Source organism: Cyprinus carpio, chromosome A15, assembly GCF_018340385.1.
Source record: "Cyprinus carpio isolate SPL01 chromosome A15, ASM1834038v1, whole genome shotgun sequence".
Classification (NCBI taxonomy): Eukaryota; Metazoa; Chordata; class Actinopteri; order Cypriniformes; family Cyprinidae; genus Cyprinus; species Cyprinus carpio.
Window position 1 is genome coordinate 15,084,657 of NC_056586.1, and position 22,363 is coordinate 15,107,019.

General features: G+C 36.5%; 1 protein-coding gene across 1 annotated transcript in view; it reads left to right on the forward strand.

Annotated features, from left to right (window-relative positions):
• The window catches only part of grik4 (glutamate receptor, ionotropic, kainate 4), a 314,456-nt gene that overhangs the window by 289,052 nt on the left and 3,041 nt on the right, over positions 1-22,363 (forward strand). Inside the window, exons 13-20 of the mRNA XM_042771152.1 lie at positions 2,550-2,753; positions 8,128-8,241; positions 16,527-16,636; positions 17,939-18,112; positions 18,765-18,930; positions 19,342-19,567; positions 20,944-21,072; positions 21,152-21,270. Coding sequence (XP_042627086.1) covers positions 2,550-2,753; positions 8,128-8,241; positions 16,527-16,636; positions 17,939-18,112; positions 18,765-18,930; positions 19,342-19,567; positions 20,944-21,072; positions 21,152-21,270 — 1,242 coding nt within the window. The remainder of the gene's footprint in view (positions 1-2,549; positions 2,754-8,127; positions 8,242-16,526; positions 16,637-17,938; positions 18,113-18,764; positions 18,931-19,341; positions 19,568-20,943; positions 21,073-21,151; positions 21,271-22,363) is intronic.

Below are 22,363 nucleotides of genomic sequence, written 5' to 3' on the forward strand. Positions count from 1 at the left end.
CGTCTGCTCATTCTGAGGTACAAGTAATTACTTATGTAGGAAAAAAGAGCTCCAATGTCTTCCCCAGTTGCACCAACTTCCATTATTATTCGATTTTAATTCGATTTTGTTCTCTTGAACACTTGGGATGGAAACAGTGCGATATTCCAAAATTCACAAGTTTGGATGAAAACACAGCCAGTGTGACTTCCCTTACCAAAAAGTAAATTATACTTCAAGTTTATTTTATTAAAGGGGTCATATGATGCTGCTAAAAAGAACATTATTTTGTGTATTTGGTGTAATGAAATGTGTTTATGCGTTTTAAGGTTAAAAAAACACATTATTTTCCACATACTGTACATTATTGGTTTTCCTCTTTGTCCCGCCTTCTGAAACGCGTCGATTTTCACAAGTCTCATCTCCCTGAAAGCGAGGTGTGCTGTGATTGGCCAGCTATCCAGCGCATTGTGATTGGCAGAATGCCTCAAGCGTGAGATGGAAATGTTACGCCTCTTAACATATTGTGAAGCCTTGTCTGGCCGGAGCAACGAGACAAAAACATAAACCCCATTATAAACGTGATATAAACATGATTTCTAGTCGTGTTTTCTTTTGGAAGGCAAAAACAAAGTAGTTTAGCTTTCTCAATGAAACCGCAGCCTTGAGTGAGCAGAGGCCGGAGGCTTAGAGTGAGCCGTGGTCTAGAGATAGCCGTGGTCTAGAGTGAGCTGCGGTCTAGAGAGAGCCACGGTCGGCTTGAGTGAGCAGAGGCGGGTGGCTTGAGAATGGTGCAGCAGACAGATTCTACGAAGGAGTGTACTTTGGTCTTGTAGCAACCACATGTGACGACCCTGGGCTGGACTCCGCTTCGTCCACGATGAAAGCCAATCCGGCGATCCACAGTGCAAAGTTGATGTATTTCCTCAGCAACCAGCACGGATCTGCTCCAGGCATAACGAAGCGGACATCGTCCTCTTTTGGAAGGCCAAACAAAGTAGTTTTGCTTTCACAGTGAAACACACAGAGTCTATACGACATGGCGGCAGAGGCAACAACAATAATACAATGAGAATAAAAGGTGCGCCTTCTTTCTTTGCGTGAACATCTGGTCGGCGTTATGCAAATCTTCCCACATACTCACGTAGATATGTGGGGGCGTGTTAGAACGAGCCGTTTCAGGGGGTGGGGACGAGTGTTAACTTTTATAAAGAATATCTCTTTAGATTTGAGACTTTAGCCTTTGCAACTTCACAGATCTTCATTATTCACCAAGAGCTTGTAAAACTCCAAAGAGAAAGGAAAGTTTGAAATCGCATCATGTGACCCCTTTAAGTATACTTAAGTAAAGTTCAAGTATATTTTTAAGTATACTTTATGTAGCAAGTATACAAATACCAGTGTTCTAGTATACTTGTAAGTGTACTGTTTCAATACTCCTTGGGACTAAATTGGCCCACTTTCTAGTATATAAAAGTATAGTATAACAGTAGTATAACAGTAGCAAACTTTGAGTACACAACTAGTTTACCTCTATGTTTGTAGTTTGTACTGCAGTTATACTAAAAGTGAACTTATTGGTATACTGATAGTTTACTAATTAAATACTGTGTACACTTTGAAGTATAGTCTGAGTAAACTACTAGTTTAGTAGTTTTATATTGCGAGTATACTCATAAGTTTTCTTTAAGTGAACTTTGCATCATACTTTAAGTATACTACTATGTCCCTATTTAGGTTTTAATTTGTATATATTTTGTCATATATATATATATATATATATATATATATATATATATATAATATATATATATCTGAACATACAAAACATCTAAAGAAAGAACAGGGTATCTACTTGTAAACAAAAACATTTTATTCTAGCTTCATGCATTCTTTTTTTAAACACTTTAATATGGTTAAGTTTCATAAAAAATAAATAAATAACATTTTGAACAAAAAGCTGACTATGAATTGGATTTAGAAGGATAATCAAAACCTAGATGGAGTCAATCAACACCCCAAAGCTTGACTGTAATTACCTCTTCATCGGTCGAAATTTTATTCCATGACGTTACAGTTTTGATGTTTCATGTCAGATGATCGTGTTAGATTACATGTGTTAGTATTTGTTGTTTCTTTTTCTTCTTCACTTGTGTTTTTTTGGAAATTCTGTACAGAATATGTGTACTAGCGCCCTCTACCACATAACAATGAAAACACGGATTCTTGGAGCATAAGTATAGCTCAAATATATTTAGACTTTTTGTACGTATAAGTCAAGTATACTTAAATGTCATTTTAAGTATATTTCTGAGAAGCACATGAAGCCCATTTCTGAGATGTACATAAAAAGTAAACTAAAAGCATACTTTCCTATTTTTAGTTTAAAAGAAGTATACTAATAGCACACTTGAATATTTTTTTTTTTGTTTGTTTGTTTTTTTACGTAAGGGTTGCCAACTCAAAAAAATCATTTGTCACAGAAAGTGAGTGTTGATTGATACAGAAGTGCTCCGAGAGTGTGTTGAGATGTGTGAGTGCCGACAGTAATGCCAATGATATCTTTACAGGAGAATCCATATGTAATGCTTAGAGCCAATCACCAGGAACTAGAAGGGAATGAGCGTTATGAAGGCTTTTGCGTGGACATGCTGAAGGAGTTGGCAGATATCCTGAAGTTCAAGTACCGCATTCGGCTAGTTGGGGACGGCGTGTATGGAGTGTCGGGCACCAATGGCACCTGGACAGGCATGGTGGGAGAGCTCATCAGCAGGGTGAGTGATGTCACAAGAGAGTATGTTTTAGTTAAATTGGGACAGAATGGCATTCCGGTGTCATGTATTATCCCCCCTTTCTTTGTCACCTGGTCATTACAGGTATTGTGAATTCTTGCTATACTTTAGCTAGTAGACAAAGCTGTTAGCCTGCCAACTGAAGATACAAAGAAAGGAAAATGTTCAATGTGAACATTTTTAGCTTCTGGAATATAATGTGATGTGTAATTTAAAAGGGAAATTGTTTAATTTGATGTGGTATGTAATTTAAAATGGGTGCATGCACTGTAATAATATGTGATGGGTATCTTGAAAAGCTAAAATAGGCTAAAATGTTAGCTTGCTAATCATCGGCTAATTGAAAAGGCTATAACAGTTTAAGCTGACCATTTTTAGCTTTAGTAATGTGAAATGTAATTTAAAATACACACACTACCATTCAAAAGTTTGTGGTCTCTGTAATATATTTTAATGATTTTGAAAAAAAAAAGTATCTTTTTCTCACCTAGACTGCTTCTATTTGGTCAAAAACATAGCAAAACAGTAATATTGTAAAATATTAATACAGTTTAATATTAATAAATAAAATGGCAAAGCTGAATTTCCTTCAAAAATAATTCTAATGTGCTTATTAGGTGCTCAAGAACCATTTCTTATTATTATCAATGTTGAAAACAGTTGTGCTGCTTAATATTTTTGTGGAAACTATGATACTTTTTTCAGGATTATTTTGTAAATAGAAAGTTGTCATTTCTAATCAGGCACTATATACACATAAAAAGTTGTTTCAGTCAGCGGAATCGCTTTGTTTAGGAAGGGGGATAAAACATTATTGTTTTTACAAACAGAGTATCTTTTCATATCATACTTTCATAAACAAAATAAGGAAACAGAATAACTGCCAGATTTTATGGTTTCCCTACTCCAAAATCCCAGTTTAACCCCTGGTTATACTGGCTTCTAGAACAGCCATTCCCATGTAGTATGAATTTTATTCAAAGCACACTACTTCAAATGCTCATTTCAATAATTCATTAAAGGAAGGAAGCCTTAAAGCTAGAATAAAAGTTGTTTTACTTGCTTCCACACAGGTAATGCAGATTAACCTACAAAATTCATGTTTATGCCTCCAACCAGTTACATGTTCCTTATCCTAATGGATTTCAATTAGCCCATCTGATCCCATAACAGACACACACAGATGTGTTTAAAAAGACACGGTGAAGCGTGAAGAGTATTAGTCCCATTCTGACAGCCACTAACATCCCGTTGATGAGATGGAAATCTTGCATGCCTCAAATTCTGTTTAGAACACTTGCCCTTTTCGGCGGAAATGTTATTTATTTAAAAACAGTTGCAGCAGTATGGCGCGCTGCTGATTTATTCGTCCGTTTTTTGGCAGGCACCGCAGGGAGCAAAGTAAATTTCCGAAAATTAACAAAAAGGCCACGGCAGGCGATATTCATATATTTCCAGAGGAAAGGGTCATAAACCAGAACATTTCTCCACAGCCTACGTTCTCACATACAAAAACTGAGAGGCTTTGAGAAGTTATCCGTCTTAATTCCACAAGCTAATGGAGGGCAAAGCCATTAGTGAAATAAAGAAAGAAGTGCCTAATCGTATTATTGTCTCAATTTGTTCCCTCAAAGTATTCTCTATACAGCTGACCTTGAGAGTGGCCAATGAGTCTAATTGCATCCCACGCGCTATAGTGTCTGTAGACAGCAGAGGGTGATGAGGGGCAACTGAAGGAGGCGAAGACCGCTGCCTCGTCCTGACAGCCATTCTATGCCTCTTGGATCCCGTGAGGGACCTTTATCCTGTTATTTATTACATAAAAACATGGCTGTAGATTTGCATATGAACAAAGACTACAGATATTTTCAGAGTTGTGTCTGAATGTAACAAACATTGAATGAAGTACAAGCTAACATTTTTCCACACCTGCTAATGGATGGTGACTTGAGAAAATTTACCAGTTATATTGTTTACTCGCCATAATACTGTATGTGCATAATTTCAATAAAAAACAGGCAGAACAAATTGGAAAAACACAATTATTATTATTATTATTATTATTATTATTATTATTATTATTGTCATTATTTTATATAACAATAGTACAATTACAATACAATATACATGAATTCATTTAATCATAAAAACCACAGGAATTCTTTAATTTTTTTTTATTCACTATGATGTTTCACTATTTTTGACAACAGATTTATAAACCATTCACTATGATGTTTCACTATAATGCAGTGCATCAGATTATTTATTTATTTATTCAGTTTTTGTGTTTTTTGCTCATGCTTGCATGTGTAATATAATATTTTATTTCCCTTATTAAATTATATTAACAGTTGGTACTGTATACGAGTGACCTTTTAACGTTTAAAATAATTATTGATCAATTAATTTGTTTTGATTTGTTTTGTTTTGTTTTGTTTTTTGGTTTGGTTTGGTTTTTGGTCAGCATATCTATTTCTTCTATGCTGAATGCAATATATAGCACAAGAAAAATGAATCTTAAGATATTAATGGTCAAGTCAAAGTTTAAAATGATGTTTAATTGATGTATTTTGATGTGTTGGTAAATGAGGCAACAAATGCAATACCAATACCTTTATTCTATTAATATTATAATTTATAATGTTTAATATTAACAGAATACATTTTGCTGGTGGATGGGAATTTGCACAAAAGCAGCTCACTTTTGTCCTGAAATATGGACTCCTGATCCCAAAGGGGGTCATGCTTTATATTGTTCTGTAAACTCTTGTAAAACTAAAGGCAGTGCAATAGTACACAAAGGTAGCGAAGCAGCCGAGCTGTCAGGGTTTTCTCTAGCATCAGATAAAAAATAAGCCTCAGAGGGAATTTGAAATGCCACACTGGGAACTTACGTCAATGTATTATTCAGTAGAGATAGAGTTGGCATTGCCTTCTTCTCTCCTTTTTTTTGGGGGGGGGCATCACTTTATGATTGAGTCAAAGCTGAAGGGGAGGATGGAGCACAGGAAGAATATCATACTGCATTATTTATTATTTAGAGTCTCTGTCTCATAATTTTCCTCTCTGTGCAGTCCAATCATCAATATTAATACGTAACGAGATGTCAAATATTTGAGCTGCAGTTATTGTCCTTGTTTCTGTTACTAGCGACATCTGTTTGAGGGATTTCTGTTCAGCAGGGACCACGTAATTTCCTTGTTTGTGTGTCAGCGTGATGTTTTGTTGTGTGAAGTGAAGTGTGCATGAGTTGAAGAAGAGCTGTGGGCCACAGCTGAACTATGGAGAGCACTTGAAGATTAGTGCATCTGCAAGCTGTTATTGTGGAAGGAATCTTCAGGGAATGTGTGAGAGTTCATCTTCCCGTGCCACAGTCTCTTTTAATGTGGTGAAGTACTGTACATGGCAAGATAACGACATAACTGGCTTTATAATCAGGTGAGCAGATTGTTACAGGGTTATTAGTTAACTTAAACTAAAACCATTAAAAAAAAAAATGTTACTTGAATATTTAAATATTTTTTAATAAAATAAAATGTTTTTTTAAAAAGTATATTATTTTGGCTTACAATAACTAAAACCAAGTTACAAATTCATAAAAACTATATAAGCATAGAAAAAAAGAAAAAATAGACACTAAATTTTAACAAAGAAGTTAAAAAATAAAAACAAAATATAAAAATAAACATAACTTATCAAAATATACTGTAATGGTATCTTAATGATACTTCTCTTATACTGAAATGTGTCTAACGTTCCTAATTCGGCTCTCAGAGTTAACAAGCCTCTCCTGTCACATTCAAGGGTTCAGGCTTGAGGCTAAAACATCACATTGTAAACGGTATCTGCTGTCCGGAGATTCTCTCTCATTTACAGCACAGCTCCAATATCCCATCATTCCTCCTGGAGAGGACAAAGAGCAGTGGAGGGTAAGAGTGTGTCCCGCAGGACCGTAAAATCCCTTGCAGATGCACTTTTCAGTGTTGTTTGATTAGTGGGATCCAGCCGCAGCATCATGCCCGGCAGCACTTGAAGCTTTGTCAAGTGATTTGTCATGACAGTTTCGGTATTCATGTTTCATCACACACACACACACACACACACACACACACAAACACACACAAACACACAACAACAACAACAACAACTCAGTTTTGCTCTTCAGTATTCACCAAAATACAGGTATTTAGACTGTAAGCAGTTGTTTCCAGGTGTAAAAAGACAGCTTATGGCATCTTAAGGTGGTTAAGCTGGTTTGTTGCTGGTTTGAGAGGGTCTACATGCTCTAATCAGATTAACTAAGATGGACTACAGGGGTGACATGATTTTGAGGGGGCTCCAGTTCAGTGGCACTTTGTGCTTTTGGAGAGAAAAGAAACAAACACTTTTTACATACTTCATAATGATAATGATAATTATTTAAAACATTGGTGACATAAGGCTAGGTAGATGATGACACTTTTATTTTTATTTTTTCGTTTTCTAATATTTATATTATAATTATAAAACTTTAAAAACATAATTAATGTATTTAATAATTGTATTTGATAATCTGTGTTTTTATGTGTTATTTATTCAATATAATTTATTAATATTTTGAATTAGCTTTAGTTTTAATATTTTTTGGATTTCAGTTTTCTTTTACATTTTAATTTAATTGATTTCATTATTATTATTATTATTATTTTTTTTTTTTTTTTTTTTACTTTTAGATTCTTTCATTTTAGAATACATTTTTATTTCAGTTTTAGTTTTAGAAATTTTAACTTTAAGTTTTTCATCTAATATATATATAATTATAATCACTTATATAAATAAAATGTAAATTTTATAATTCCATTTGACAATGAGCGTTTTTGTGTGTGTGTGTGTGTGTGTGTGTGTGTGTGTGTGTGTGTGATTTCTCTAATATTATAGTATTTATTAATATTTTGAATTACAAATTGTTTTAATAATATCTGTTTTTCTTTTTGTTTTAGTCATTTTGTTATGTGCTTTTATCCTTTTTTTTTTGCTTTTTTGCCTTATTTTTTTGTGATTTTAAAACTTTAACTTATTTAACTCTTTAAGTGATGGTTGTTTATATAATATTCATGCTTTATTTTTTTTTAAGATTTATTTTAATTGACAAAAATGCTTTTTTTTTTTTTTTTTTTTTTGTTAACAATAGCAACACTGTTGATAATTAAGTATAAATTCACTTGGCCAAAATATCTGAGGGGCCAGTTGCTCCTTTCTTGAACCAGCGAGAAACCATGTATATACCACCTTAGTCTGGTTAGTCTGCTCCATTTTTTTCCCCACCTTTTTATCCAGACCCGCACTAATGGCTGCTGTTATTTTGCATGTGTTTCAGAAGGTTGACTTGGCTGTGGCCGCCCTGACCATCACGGCTGAGAGGGAGAAGGTCATTGATTTCTCCAAACCCTTCATGACTCTGGGGATCAGCATTATGTACCGAGTGCACATAGTAAGTTCCTCCTCCACCCGCTGCAGCTCAAGACTCCCGAACCATTCCCGACCTTGCAGCATTAAAGATCAACCACCCTCAACAATCAGCGTCCTTTAATGGCCGGAGAGAGAGTGCATGAGAAATAAATAGAGAAATACTTTTGGGCAGCGAGCTCTGAGCATCACCCTTGCTGTAGCAGATAGTGTGCTGTAGTGTGAAAAGCTGATAAATGTAGTGCTTTCCTTCCCAATTTTAAATTCTCCTTATTCTGACTTGTATCTAATTCACACCAATAACACCCTGGACACTTGCACACAGCAACACTGAAAATCCAATAGCTCTTTTATTTTTAAAGGCCTGTGCGCCATTTAATCAAAGCCCCTCCCCAAACCCAAGGTGACATGCTGATCTCTCTGTTGGCTAAATGCCAGATGAAGCCGCTCGGTGCAGCGTGTGCAAACATTAATGTGGTGTCCCGGTAGGGCATTTACACAAACACACACACTCACTTACACAAACACATCATAAGCCTCCCCGCTCTGTTCGTGCTGTAATAGTTACTCCTGTGTGTGTCTTCATTGGTTGAGAGCAGTTGGGGGAATCAATAACACCAGGTGTGCTGTTGACTGAGAAAGAGCACCTCTCTAGCAGATTTTTGAACTATGGCATACAAACCCATTACGGTAAACGGTGTTGTACCTAATTTAAGGATGCACATTATATCGTAGAACCATAGACTCTCAATGTGAAATGGCCAAATCATCCCCCAATATTTGATAATGATGCTGTTTGTAGTTAGGATGACAAAAAGTTGGCTGCTCTGCCTCAGCTCAAAGAAGATGGATTTTTACTGTTCACAGAAGCTGACGATTAAATCTACCACAATGCTTCAGATTTAAACATTAAGGTAAAATGTTAAGTATAAAGTAAGATGTAAGTAGCTAAATATTTAGTTAAATGGCCACCAGTAATACCCCGTGATGTAAACTATTGGACTTTGAATAGAACACATTGGATGAATCATTTACATGATACATGTAATTCATAACTGAATGGGATGCTGTTTTTTGCTGTTTTTATTTTTATTTTATTTTTTTTGCTGTTTTTTGTTTTCAAAAAATTATGCAAACATTAGTTCAAAATTGTTCAAATTAATTATATAAAAAGTACTATTAATTATATAAAATGTTCTTCTTTCTTTTTATTTATTTCTTTAAATTGAAAAATGTAAGAAAATTCAAAAACAAAAAGCACCCCACTACAACCCCTAGAATTTGAATATAATTTACTGGGCGTATAATAAAATTAATTATCAGCATATTGGCAGAACTTTAGTATTGCGGCATTCTTACCAATTACTATTAATTCATGTTTTTTCTTTTCTTTTTTGTACTCACATAGAAGTTTCTCATGTGCTAAAATATTCTGGTGCCCACACAATAGTCTCAGTGCTTTTTTCATGCTAATGTCACTTAGCAGGGTCTTCATAACAAGAACGTTTTTAGCACTTAATTAGATTTTCAGATGTACAGTAGGTGGTTTTTAGACACAAGATGAACTGCAGTTCAAACTTGTGTATCAAGCTTCAGAAGACGAATCAAATAATTCAGATTTTTTTTCCATGAACCATTTCAATACTACTGGCTGTAGGCGATAGATGCTAAATAGGAAAGTTGTTCCAGAACCAACAAAGGATGTTGATGTCCTGTTGGGGTAAATTACATTGTGTCTCGCAATAATCTCAGATCTTGGTGAAGTGTGAATTATTTTCAGTGTAAAAATGTTTTCTTTTCCAGCAATAAATAATTCATTCATGGATATATTTTTCCTAAAAACTGTAAAGACTGTGGGGCTTTCAAAACATTGCTGACATTACACACTTCGCCTTTAGATGCTAGGCTACAACAACCTTAGAGAGAGACAAGTGGCTTAGAAAGTAAGAAAAAGAAGAGATAGTTGATTGAGAAAGGCAGCGAGTGACTCAGAGACTGTCAGACAGAGAGAACAGTAGTGACAGAGGACATAAGAGGAGTGTTCAATAAGTTCACACAGGTAAAGAGGATAAAAGGTTGTTGTGCAGTGTAGAGCTGTTCTCAGGTTAGAAGGCCTTGAGCTCTCTCTCTCTCTGTCTGTCTCTCCATGGCCCTTTCTGCTCTTCTCTGACCCAGAATAAGGCTGGAATGGCTGAAAATAGGTTAGTTGTGTTGTCACTACATATTTAATTAACGTGTGCTGGTGTTGCTGATGTTTTACATTGATGATTTGCCAGATGCAAAACCGTTTGTACTCATCATATTCCATAATTAATTAATAATTAATCACAACTGAAATGTCAATAATTTAACACCATATATGTATACAGTGGACATAGAAAATTTTAAATAATCATATTTTGTTGCTTTGCAGCCTGAACTGAAGACAAAGTTTTTGATTAATCCAGCTGTATTTACTCAGTGCAACTCAAACACATCCAAGTGAAAGATATGACACCAACATGTCAGAAAAAAAAATAAAAAACAGAATCAATGAGTTGGAAAAAGGATCACCCCCTCCTAAAAATGACTTCTAAGCTAAATCAGGTGTAGCTAATGACCTTCTTAATGGCACACAAAGCCATTTGACTTTCATCTGTGATCAGCTGTGGTCATTTTGATTAGCTCAGCATGACAAGAGCTTTCCTGGAGCATTTCAGTCCTTGGTAGTGCAACAGAAGCAAACAATCAACTATGGGTGGTAAGGCACTGTTGAAAGATCTCTGTGATGAAGTTGTGGACAGGCACAAGTCAGGAGATGGATACAAAAAAAAATGAAAAATTCAAAGCCTTTATCAATGCCTAGAAGCACAGTGAAGCCTATTATTAAGAAGTTGAATGTATTTGGTAGAACACAGACCCTCCCTGGATCAGGACGTTACTCCAAACTGGATGAAAGAGCAGGAGGAAACCAGTCAGAGAGGCGACCAAGAGGCAGCAACTCTGAAGCAGCTGCAGGAAATTATGACAAAGAGTGGTCATTGCGTGCATGTGACAACAATATAAAACATTCTCCACAAATGAGGCTTGTATGGGATGATTGCATGAAAAAAGCCACTCATCCAGAAAGGCCACATGCAGTCACAACTGAGTTTTGCCAAAACACAACTTGAAGATTCTGAGGCAGATGAGACTAAAATTTAATTATTTGGAATCAACACCAAACAATATGTCTGGCGGAAATCCAATACAGGAAAAAGTGGTTCAACAAAATACTGACACAAGGGGGTGTTCCTTTTTCCAACTCGGTGAATCTATTTGTTTATTTTTTTTCTGACATGTTGGTGTTATATCTTTAATTTGGATGTTATAAGCTGCACTGAGTAAATACAGCTGGATAAATCAAAAACTGTCAGTCTTCATTTCAAGCTGCAAAGCAACAAAATGTGATTATTTTAAAGGGGTGTGATTCTTTTCTATACCTACTGTATGTCTGTGAACATTTTATTTAATTTATTTAATATGTGGTTTTTTTCTGTTATTAATTTATAATTAATCAAATTTAAATTTTATATAAATATAATTGTATTTATTTTACAAATCAAATATATATTTATGTATTTCCTACAATTAGAATGTAATATTAATTTAAAATTAATCAGAAGTGACATTTTATATAAATGTACATTGCATACATTTTTTTATTTGTTTATTCTTGTTAAATTGTATAATTAACAAATTACACAAATAAACACAAAATAAAGCATTATTCATTCATTAAAAAAATTATGTATATAATAAAAAATTTTATCTGTGTGTGTGTGTGTGTGCAAATTATCTTGAATGAGATATATATAATTCATCCTAAATTCATGTTCAAAAAAATAAAAAAATATCTAAAAAGATATATATGATATAAACTGACTAAGTTTGGTTGAGTGTGCTAAAGATGGGGGTCAGCCTTCAGTTCTGTTGCTCCTGCTCAGAATAATCTCACTCATCTACACCCCACAGTCATGATGATCTGGATATTTGGATTCTTATGCGTGCACTTGTTTAGGTTTAATCCATTTACTATTGATCCAGCAGGCTTTGATTTCTACAAGGACGCCCATAGCTTATTTCAAACTTTAAATGAAATCCTTCGCTTGATCAATAACAATGGCAAATGGAATAAAATGTGGCTTTCGGCCCTGTTTTAATTACATGTTTGCGAGTACAGTGGTATCTCCATTGCAGCATGTAACTGGATGCACTAGTAGACATGAACGTATAGAACGTGCCATTTTGATTGTGTATGTATATGAAAGTGAAAAAGTGAAATTAAGTGACATACAGCCAAGTATGGTGACCCATACTCAGAATTTGTGCTCTGCATTTAACCCATCCAAAGTGCACACACACAGCAGTGAACACACACACACACAGTGAACACACACCCGGAGCAGTGGGTATATGAGTGTAGTCTGAAGAGTTTGAATAAACACAAGAAAGGATGGAAATTAGTCTCCCTTCGTCTTGTGCGCCACACAACTAGGTGTGGTTGAGGATGAAATAACTAATTAAATCGTACAGGTAGCATTGGCAAGATCATGTACAGCCCCAAAGTGCAGTGACGGAGTTTGTGTGCATTATGAGAGTGTGTCAAGTGTACGGAGAAAGAAAAAGAGCAACTGCCCCTCAGAACATGAAGTCAGGGTTCTTTTTTCCTCTGAAGCATTCCAGCTGTGACAAGACCATGTTCCCACTGGCCACACACTTTCAGGGTGTGAGTGGTTGCAAAAGGGAACTCTGAGCCTCTACGGCATTGAGCTCTCTTGACTCATGACTGAGTGTTTGTCTCACAGCAGTGCGCTTGGTTTCATGGCGTACTTCAGATTTGAAATAACCTCTGTGTGTTTACAATCTGTCATGGTGGCGTAGTTCCACTTAAAATGAGTCTACAGAAGGACAGTTTTTAAATCTGGATGTTTACAGTGACAGGAGAAGAGATATTGTGAATGTTACCATGTAGAGTGCCTTTCAGTGGAATTCAATGGAACATTACGTTTTCAAATCTTTTCGGCCCAAGTCGATCTGACAGTGGCTGGTAAACATGCTCTGACAGTATATTGCTGTATAGCAGAGGCTTCACAACAGATCAGTCTGAACTGCAAATCACAGAGGAGTCTAGAAAAGGGTTTATGACCAGTGATACAACAAACATGCTTGAGTGTGTGGGAGAGAAGAGAAAGACCCCATGCATAACACATGTGTTTTTTTTTAATGCATTTTATGTAAACCCATTTCAGTCTTAGAGTAAAAAAATATATATACTTTTTACGTTTTATTTCTTGTAATTGTAACTTCATGTTTTATAATGTTACAATGTTATATATGTTTTATAACTTTATATCACACATTTAGATTTTTATATCAGTTGCAAATTATATCTCACAGTTGCAACTTTACATCTGACAGTGTGACTTTATTTTTTCACAATTTGACTTTATATCTCACAGTTGTGATGTTATATCTCACAATTTTGTTTTCTATATCTCACAATTTAATTTTATATCTCACAGTTGCAATTTTATTTCTCTTATTGTGACTTTATACTGTATCTCACAACACGACTTGTTTTAAACTTTATCACAGTGACCTGTTTTATTTCTATTTTGAGGTAGAAATAAGCTTCCACACTATTTTTGTGTCATTGTTTCTTAGATATTTATTTTGCTTAGTATGTGGTATTGGCTTTAATGACACTATGTACTTGAGCTGACATGGACTGATGATCAAGTTCTCCAGCATGATTTGAAAATTATTTAGCATTTTGTGCTTCAGTGGAAGCAATAGCATATTGTCATAATATGGTAAAGGTCTAGAAATTGATTTACAAATATACACTAGTGTTCAAAAGTTTGGGGTCTTTTGCAAAGAAGTTCTCTTATGCTTACCAATGCTGAATTTATTATATGAAAATTACAGTAAAAGCTGTTATATTGTTAAATGTTTATGCAGTTTAAAATAACTTTTCTATTTGAATATATTTTAAAATGTAATTTATTCTTTTAACTTTATTACTGTGATGTCATGTTTGAATTTCCAGCAGTCATTACTCCAGTCTTCAGTGTCACATCATCTTTCAGGGATCCTTCTAATATGATGATTTGGTGCTCAGTTTTTTTATTATTATTATAAATGTTAAAAACACATTTTTGTTACAGTGATTTTTTTTTTCTTTTTTTAAGAATATTTTTTTGATTAATCTACATTTCAAAAGAATAGCATTTATTTATAATAGAAATGTTTGTTACAGTCTTTCCTGTCATGTTTGATTAATACAATGCATCTTTGCTGAATAAAAGTAAAAAATAATTACTGACCTCAAACTGATTAATTTCATCTTGAAATACAGAATCTTAAATAGTGTGTTTTCTTAAATCGTGTTTTGTTTTACATTGTTTGTGAGACTTTAAACAAAAAGTAAAATCAATTTGCAGTCATTGAATGGTGAAATGTAATTATCATTAAAGCTTAACAAGTATGAAGCATCACTGATGAGTGAAACACACCACTAATGAGAAAGCCAGCAGTGGTTTTATTCAGTATTCAGGAAGTGAATGCCTTACATTTTGGAAAAGAGAAAAAAAGCAGCAAATTCAAATTCGAGATCAATCGTTTTAACACTAAAAGGCATGACTAATTGTTTTAATAAACTGAAAACTTACCAACAACTTTTCCCATAAATAACTATCTGAATATAAGTGTGCTGAACATTGTCACAAGAAACACTGAAGCCGTAATAAGTACAATAAATATTTTTTTAGGCTAAACATGGTAAGACCACACATGTACTGACAGCTCTGCAGTTTCCTCTGTAATTGAATATGTTGTGTAGTGCAAGATGTTAATGAGGACCTGGTTAACCCAACACAGGGGACCCTGGTGTGAGAGTATGGTATGACTGCAGGCTTCTTCAGCTGCTTCTGCTAGCACATGGCTTTATTTTGACAGCCGAAGCAGAAGCACTTCTCAAAGACTAAATTTTAAATATATCACTGGGAGAAACTTTACTTCTTACCTCAAATCCACTAAGCCAGAAACGAGAAATTACATAACACCACAGAGACACATCAGAGCCCATGGGGATCTGCTAGAGATGAGCAAGAACTGCCCTACTGCACTGCTGTTCACTCAAACTGGAGGAGGATCTATCTGTGCTCATTTGTTAAATGATCAAGGGAAGATTCGCTCTTTAGGGTGTTACATGTTCAAAAGGCTGTTAAACCGCGTGTATAACCTGTGTAGCTCACTTAGAAAACAGTCTTGTAGTGCATTTTCTCACTTGTTTTCCAGCAGGTTGGACATTTGCACAGTGTTGACTGTTCTTTTGTTTAAACCTTAAAATTTAATTTAGAAAGAGGCTGTAAACAAGGCACGTTGTTTCAGCTGGAAGCAGATTTCAGAAACCAAACACCACAGTTAACGTACCCCCCTGTGAGCTCCATCCGCAAGTCCCTCTCGCTGTAAGTCACAAAACAGTTATCTCTTCAAATCCCACGATACATACATACACAGAGCTCATTCTGGCCCAATTTTCTCATCCCTTGAAGGTAGCTTCTACAAGAAAGTGTAAAGCAACCTGCCTAAGAATAAAGCCACATCCAAAACGGCTTTTTTTTTTTTTCCATTGAGAGCCCATCAGTTTCTACCATAGACAGGCTTGCTTATATTTATTGCTACAATTACAGCTTTTAGTGTCCAGCTCAACAGCAATGCCATTCAATTACACTAATATGGAGATGATTGCAGACACATTAATGAATTTCCAGCCTGGTGCGGGATAGATAGTGGAATAATTACTCATTTCCGCGCTATAGTAAACTTGGTTTTTGTAGTCTCGGGGATAAAAAAACAGCCCAGATGATTTGTTTGCGAGTGTATCCATCGCTGGGACCATTTAGATCCGCCATCTGTAAGACACCTGTGGCGTGTAGATAGATTAACCATGGTGCTTTCACACTTAGTTTCTCCCTGATAAGAGACTGTTAAGTTGCTGCTGACCACTGATTGTCAAAGTACCTCCAGGAGAGATAATTGGATTTGACTGTTGTGTAAAGAATCGGCTCCTGAGTTCTGTTCCAGCAGTTATTGGATTTTCAGAGTGTGCCAAAATGGTTAGGAGACAGAAAATCAAGCACTTTGTTTGGATCAAGCCAATCAACCGTAAAAACCTTTAAACGTCTTTAACCTGACTGTGTACTGACTGGAATTGAATGATATAGGCTTATTAGGATCTTTGTGATGCTAGTTTCATTGTCTTGATGTTGCCTGTGTGTTTTATAGGGAAGAAGACCGGGGTATTTCTCCTTTTTGGATCCGTTCTCTCCTGGGGTTTGGCTTTTCATGTTGCTGGCATACCTGGCAGTCAGCTGTGTGCTCTTTTTGGTGGCGAGGTAAATATTCAGCTCCATACTGACACCTGCTGGATCATATTAGCTCCGACATTATCATAAAACGGGTAGTGCAGCTAAAAATGGAAGAAAGTCTCTCATGATGTACTTAACTTCTTCACTCCAAACCTGTGTGACTTTTTGAAAGACCATTTTAAAGAACTTTGACTCCATTGTCTTCCATGCAATGAAAGTGGAAAGCTCCAAAATAAGAGTTGAACATCTTAAATCTTGCATTATATTCCATGCCTTCTGAAGTCATACAGTAGCTTTATTTCTAAAAACAGACTTAAATTTGTAATTCACTAAAATTATTTTAGTGATTGATTTCAAACGGTGTGTAAATTAAAACAAAATTTGATTGATTGATTGATTGATTGATTGAACTGTAGCTTTAACACTAAACTAGACATTATGGGACAGATTTACTAAACGGCAAATTAGCATGAGAGTGCAATTCCAAAAAAGCGCTTTTGTGGAGCATAAAAGACATGCTTTAAATGCTGGCACTAATACCAGTAATTTGACCAGCACAAACATTAGTAAATCTTTTTGCATGATTTCTTTTAATACTGTCTTCCTATAAGTTTTGCATCTGAAAGGGAAAGAGGTTAGGACTGTTAGTTCATAGGAGAGTTGCTGTTGCAGAATCAACATTCTTTGCTGGTCCTGTGAAACATCCAGACTTTAAACCTAACCCTAAATCCATGGTTTGTCAGAATGCTGTTTTAGGATCAGTATGGGTGTATCTGTAGACATTTCATTTTAAACACACTTTTTATTCTGGCTTTGCATTGGATCAAAAAAGAAATTTAATGTTTTATACTCTTTCACAGTAGCCTGCTGATTTTCCAGCATTCTGCAGGACAACGGGGGTGTTGTGTGTTACCTTTATTACCTGTCAAGACATTTTATATAAATTCATAGTTGGAGCTTTTGTGTATGCTTGTGTTTTTCTTTGCTTGCCTCTCTATAATGTGAATATTTTTACACATTTGTTATTGAAATACGAACTGTGTTTTCTTTTCTGCATTGCTTGTGTTCGGCATTTCAACAGAGCTGTAATGTGGGGTTGTCGTACACCTTGAAGAGTAACTCAGCAGCGTCCTGCAGTGCAGTGCATTTTTATTAGTGTCCTGTCAGTCACGGCTAAAGTTTGCACAGCCCCTTCAGGGAACAAAAACCAGGTTACGTGGCCAACAGGGAGCACTGGTGACTTCATGCTTTGCCAACTGTTAAAATTGTTCCTGGCTCATTTATGTTTACTACTTTTTATCCTTTCTTTTTTCTCACTCTTGGCACAAGGCTAACACCTTATGAATGGTACAACCCTCACCCCTGCCTGAAGGGGCGCTGTAGCTTGCTCATTAACCAGTATTCTCTGGGCAACAGTTTCTGGTTTCCTGTGGGGGGATTCATGCAGCAAGGCTCCACCATCGCCCCCAGAGCCCTGTCCACACGCTGCGTCAGTGGAGTATGGTAAGAGTGCACGCTAAATATTGTCTCCATTGTTAAAAGACCTGCACTGATGGTCACCAGCATATGTTGTGTTTGGATGAGGGTCTCCAGGATGCGATTTATAAGGAGTGTACAGAATGTCAGAGAATTCATTGATATTTTCTTATAAATTTTGTATGTAAGCCTCAGAAATGTTCATATTTGTTGGCCGTAGGTCTTGTCTTCATAAAGGAGGTCAAAAAAGCCAGCAAGACCTCACTGAAAACCAGTTCGAATTTGTCTGCCTAAACTGGTTTACCAGCTCGACCAGCACCCAAACCAGCATTACCCAGCCAGTCGAAGCTGTTCTTTTCAGTAGAGTATCACATTCTGCTAAACCCTGATCTCATTGTCAGTTGCTGGAAACAGCAGATAAAAGTGCTACTCTCATTTGGCCTCTGTTTTTCTGCTGCGTTATTGTACTGTCATTTTTCGAGGCCTCATCGACTGCAGCACACCGAGGTCAGTGGAGAATAAAAGCGAGCTATTTTTGAGTATTCTGAATGGGCGTACAGTATTCAGAGGAGCCTTTCAACTTCTCATTCGGATGCGGATCTCACAGTAGCGCCGAGCTCTTTTGATGTTGGGTTAGAGCTTTGCGTTCCTCGTGTCTAAAACTGGTTTGTCATTCCAGGTGGGCCTTCACCTTGATCATCATCTCTTCCTACACAGCCAACTTGGCGGCCTTTCTCACTGTGCAGAGGATGGAGGTGCCCATCGAGTCCGTGGATGATTTGGCTGACCAAACGGCCATTGAATACGGCACCATGCATGGCGGGTCCACCATGACCTTCTTCCAGGTAAGATCTCCAAGGACAAAATGGAAGAGAACTCCACCCACAAATCAATGGCCTGTCGGCAGGTTTATTGACCATGTCACTAGCACTCTTCCCTTCTTTGGGATTTATCTGTTTGCTGTCTTAATATCAATGCCCTTCGATATCTTGCCCTCTCCAGAGTGCCGCCCAGACTAATTCAAACCCTTTGATGCGTCAGAGGGACGTTTCTCGACCCGCCCCTTAGTGAGCACAGACTGTTTCACATATTCAGTTGTCACATCAACATGTCAAACTGTCAGCTTATCAACAGCCAAGTCCTTGGTTAACACAATCAGTCTCTCCTCCTCCAGCTTTAGTGATTGCCTGTCAGGACACCAGACGAAAGTTTAGGAGCAAACGTAACAATCCTAATATCTCCTGTTTTCCGGTTAGAACTCTCGCTACCAGACGTACCAGCGCATGTGGAACTACATGTACTCCAAGCAGCCCAGTGTGTTCGTGAAGAGTACTGAGGAGGGCATCGCCAGAGTGCTCAACTCTAATTATGCCTACCTGCTGGAGAGCACCATGAACGAGTATTACCGCCAGCGCAACTGCAACCTCACCCAGATCGGAGGCCTGCTGGACACCAAGGGTTATGGCATTGGCATGCCTCTGGGTGAGAAAGAGTTCCTGCTAGAGAGAGAACAATGAATAGATGTTTATGTGGAGTTAGCAGGACTTTTATTGATTGACATGCAACCAGAGTGTAAAGAGATCTGCATAGAAATGTAGCAGGGAATCTCACACACTATCGAAGATTTTCAGTTTTTTTTATTTATTTACATTTTTTTTTTTTTTTATGGTGGTTGCTAGTCGGATTGTATGATGTGATCTCAGTGAGATCTTGGGTTGAAGCCAAGGCAGACTGTGCAAAGTCAACTGCCATTTGTGCTACTGAATGATAAACAACTTTGGTAATGACTGACAGTGTTGACTGGTAGATCAATTGTTGATTGTGACATACTCATTAACATGCCAAATGATACACACATTCAAGCAAACCCTCGCACTACTGTTTGTTTTACCTGAAAAAAAAAAGTAAATGTCTAAAGTGTGTGTAGGCAAAAAAAGGCAATTTAACTTCTTTTTTCAAAGCAAAACTGATGTAGTATAATCATAACATAAAGGAAATGCTAAACGACTCTTATAATATTTAAAGGGATAGTTCACCCAAAAATGAAAATTCTCCCATGATTAACTCACCCTCAAGCCATCCCAGGTGTATATGATTTTCTTCTTTCAGATGAATACATTTGGAGTTATTTTCGGGAGAATTTTCATTTTTGGGTGAACTATCCCTTTAAATTAATTATTGTTTTATTATTTATATATGAAAAATATTAATAGGAAATATTTTATAACATTATAAATGTATTTACTGTCATGCTGTATTGATGTATTGATTTATTTTAAAAATCCTGAACTTTGAACAGTATTATAAACAATAATAAATAAAAATAAAAATTATGTTTTCTTTATTTTTTGCTGCATGCCATAAACCAGTTATATACAATACTCTTGCACACACATCATCAGTTGCTTTGTTCTTATTGGTTGTTTATTAGATGCAGTAACAGTCACATTTCTCAACTGCGACCTAAAATTTCGGACACTGTCAGAACTTCATCTGATGCATTGGCTATCAGTGAAAATATTACAGTAAGCTATCCAAGACTGCAAGTCTTGTCCCATAATTATAGAAATCTTTTATGTCTCAGATGGCAGAATTATAGCCAAAATTGCACAATGCGCACCAGTATTTAATCAGATAACTGAAGTTAAATGAATCCATTGACTGAATATAAATTGCACTGAATTGATTTGAACCAAGCTACTGTATGTCCAGCAGATGTTTTAATCAACATGATTAATGGCAGGGTTTAGTTTACAATAAGCGAAACGAATGCCATTAGAGCGGAAGGAGACAGCACAGCAGAAAATATACATCCAGCTCTGGCTTTTCACATCTCTAAGATGGATATTTTGTTTCAGGCTCGGTCTACAGAGATGAGTTTGACTTGGCCATACTCAAGTTACAGGAGGAAAACCGCCTAGAGATCCTGAAGAGGAAATGGTGGGATGGTGGCAAGTGTCCGAAAGAGGAGGATCATCGAGCGAAAGGTGAACCACCTGTCACTCAACTGCAGGTCCAAACAGAATCATTTACGAAACTTTTATCATGTTATGTGTTTTTGTGTAGGTCTGGGCATGGAGAACATCGGTGGGATCTTCGTGGTGCTTGTGTGTGGTCTTCTGGTGGCCATCTTCATGGCGGTGCTGGAGTTTGTGTGGATGCTACGTCATACGCCAGGAACAGAGGTGAGAGAGGGCTATTTTACCTGCCTCTGCTTTCTGTCCTTCTCCCCGCCCTCGCGCCTCCCTCCCTGAACCCCCTACACCCCATCCCGCACCTCACAACCAGCCCACCAAAGAATATACCTCAAACTGATCTACACAGGCTATCACACGCTAAAGGTGCCAGACACTTTTAGATTTCATGCTTTTTAACATTTGAATGGAGTGAATTTCCACATGTTTTGTCTATTTTTTCTTCCTCAAGCATATTGATAGTTGTGTGACTGCATTGTTTGAAATGAAACACTGTGATTTTTCTTACTAAATAAACACTTCAGCATGTTTCAGTAGAACCCCAAGATGTGACATTTTTTAAGGGTGCAAATGCATGCTGTTTGTTTATAATGTCTTCATGACTAGTTGTGATTGCCCATGTTTATAGAGCATTGTGGGTAAATATGCCTGTGTGTGTGTGTGTGTGTGTGTGTGTGTGTGTGTGTGTGTGTGTGTGTGTGTGTGTGTGTGTGTGTGTGTGTGTGTGTGTGTGTGTGAAGTGAGAATGGACTAAATGCTAATTGAAGACTGGTCGGGAATATGGGTGTTTGTTTGATTGTGTTTGTATTGTATGTCTCAACATCAAGTCAAAATGACTAGTGCAGTGCAGTTTAACTAATTTTTTGACGAGTAGACTGAATATTTGCATTATGCCTAAGGGAAATGTTGCTTTGCGTGTTAGCATTAGGTAATGCTAATAGTGTGTCCGTGTTTGTTTATGTGTGTGAGAGGTGCATTCCTGCATGTAAGTGTATACTCAGCACCTTAAACTGCACTGGCATGGCTTGTCATCCAATTGGTAAAAACTTTCTGTTCTGTATAACTGGTGTACATATCTTTATGCATACTATATCACACTGGTCCAAAACCAAGATGGCCACATTACAGCTCCTAGAATCACCTCATTGTTTGTATGCAGTGCCTTTTCAACCTTGATTGATCAGATTTATTATTTTTTAATTCAGCAGTATATTTGAGATAGACCTTAGTCAAGGTAGCACCATATTAAATTTTTGACCATTTCATTTGTGAAATGTATGTGAACTAGGACCTTTAAACAGTG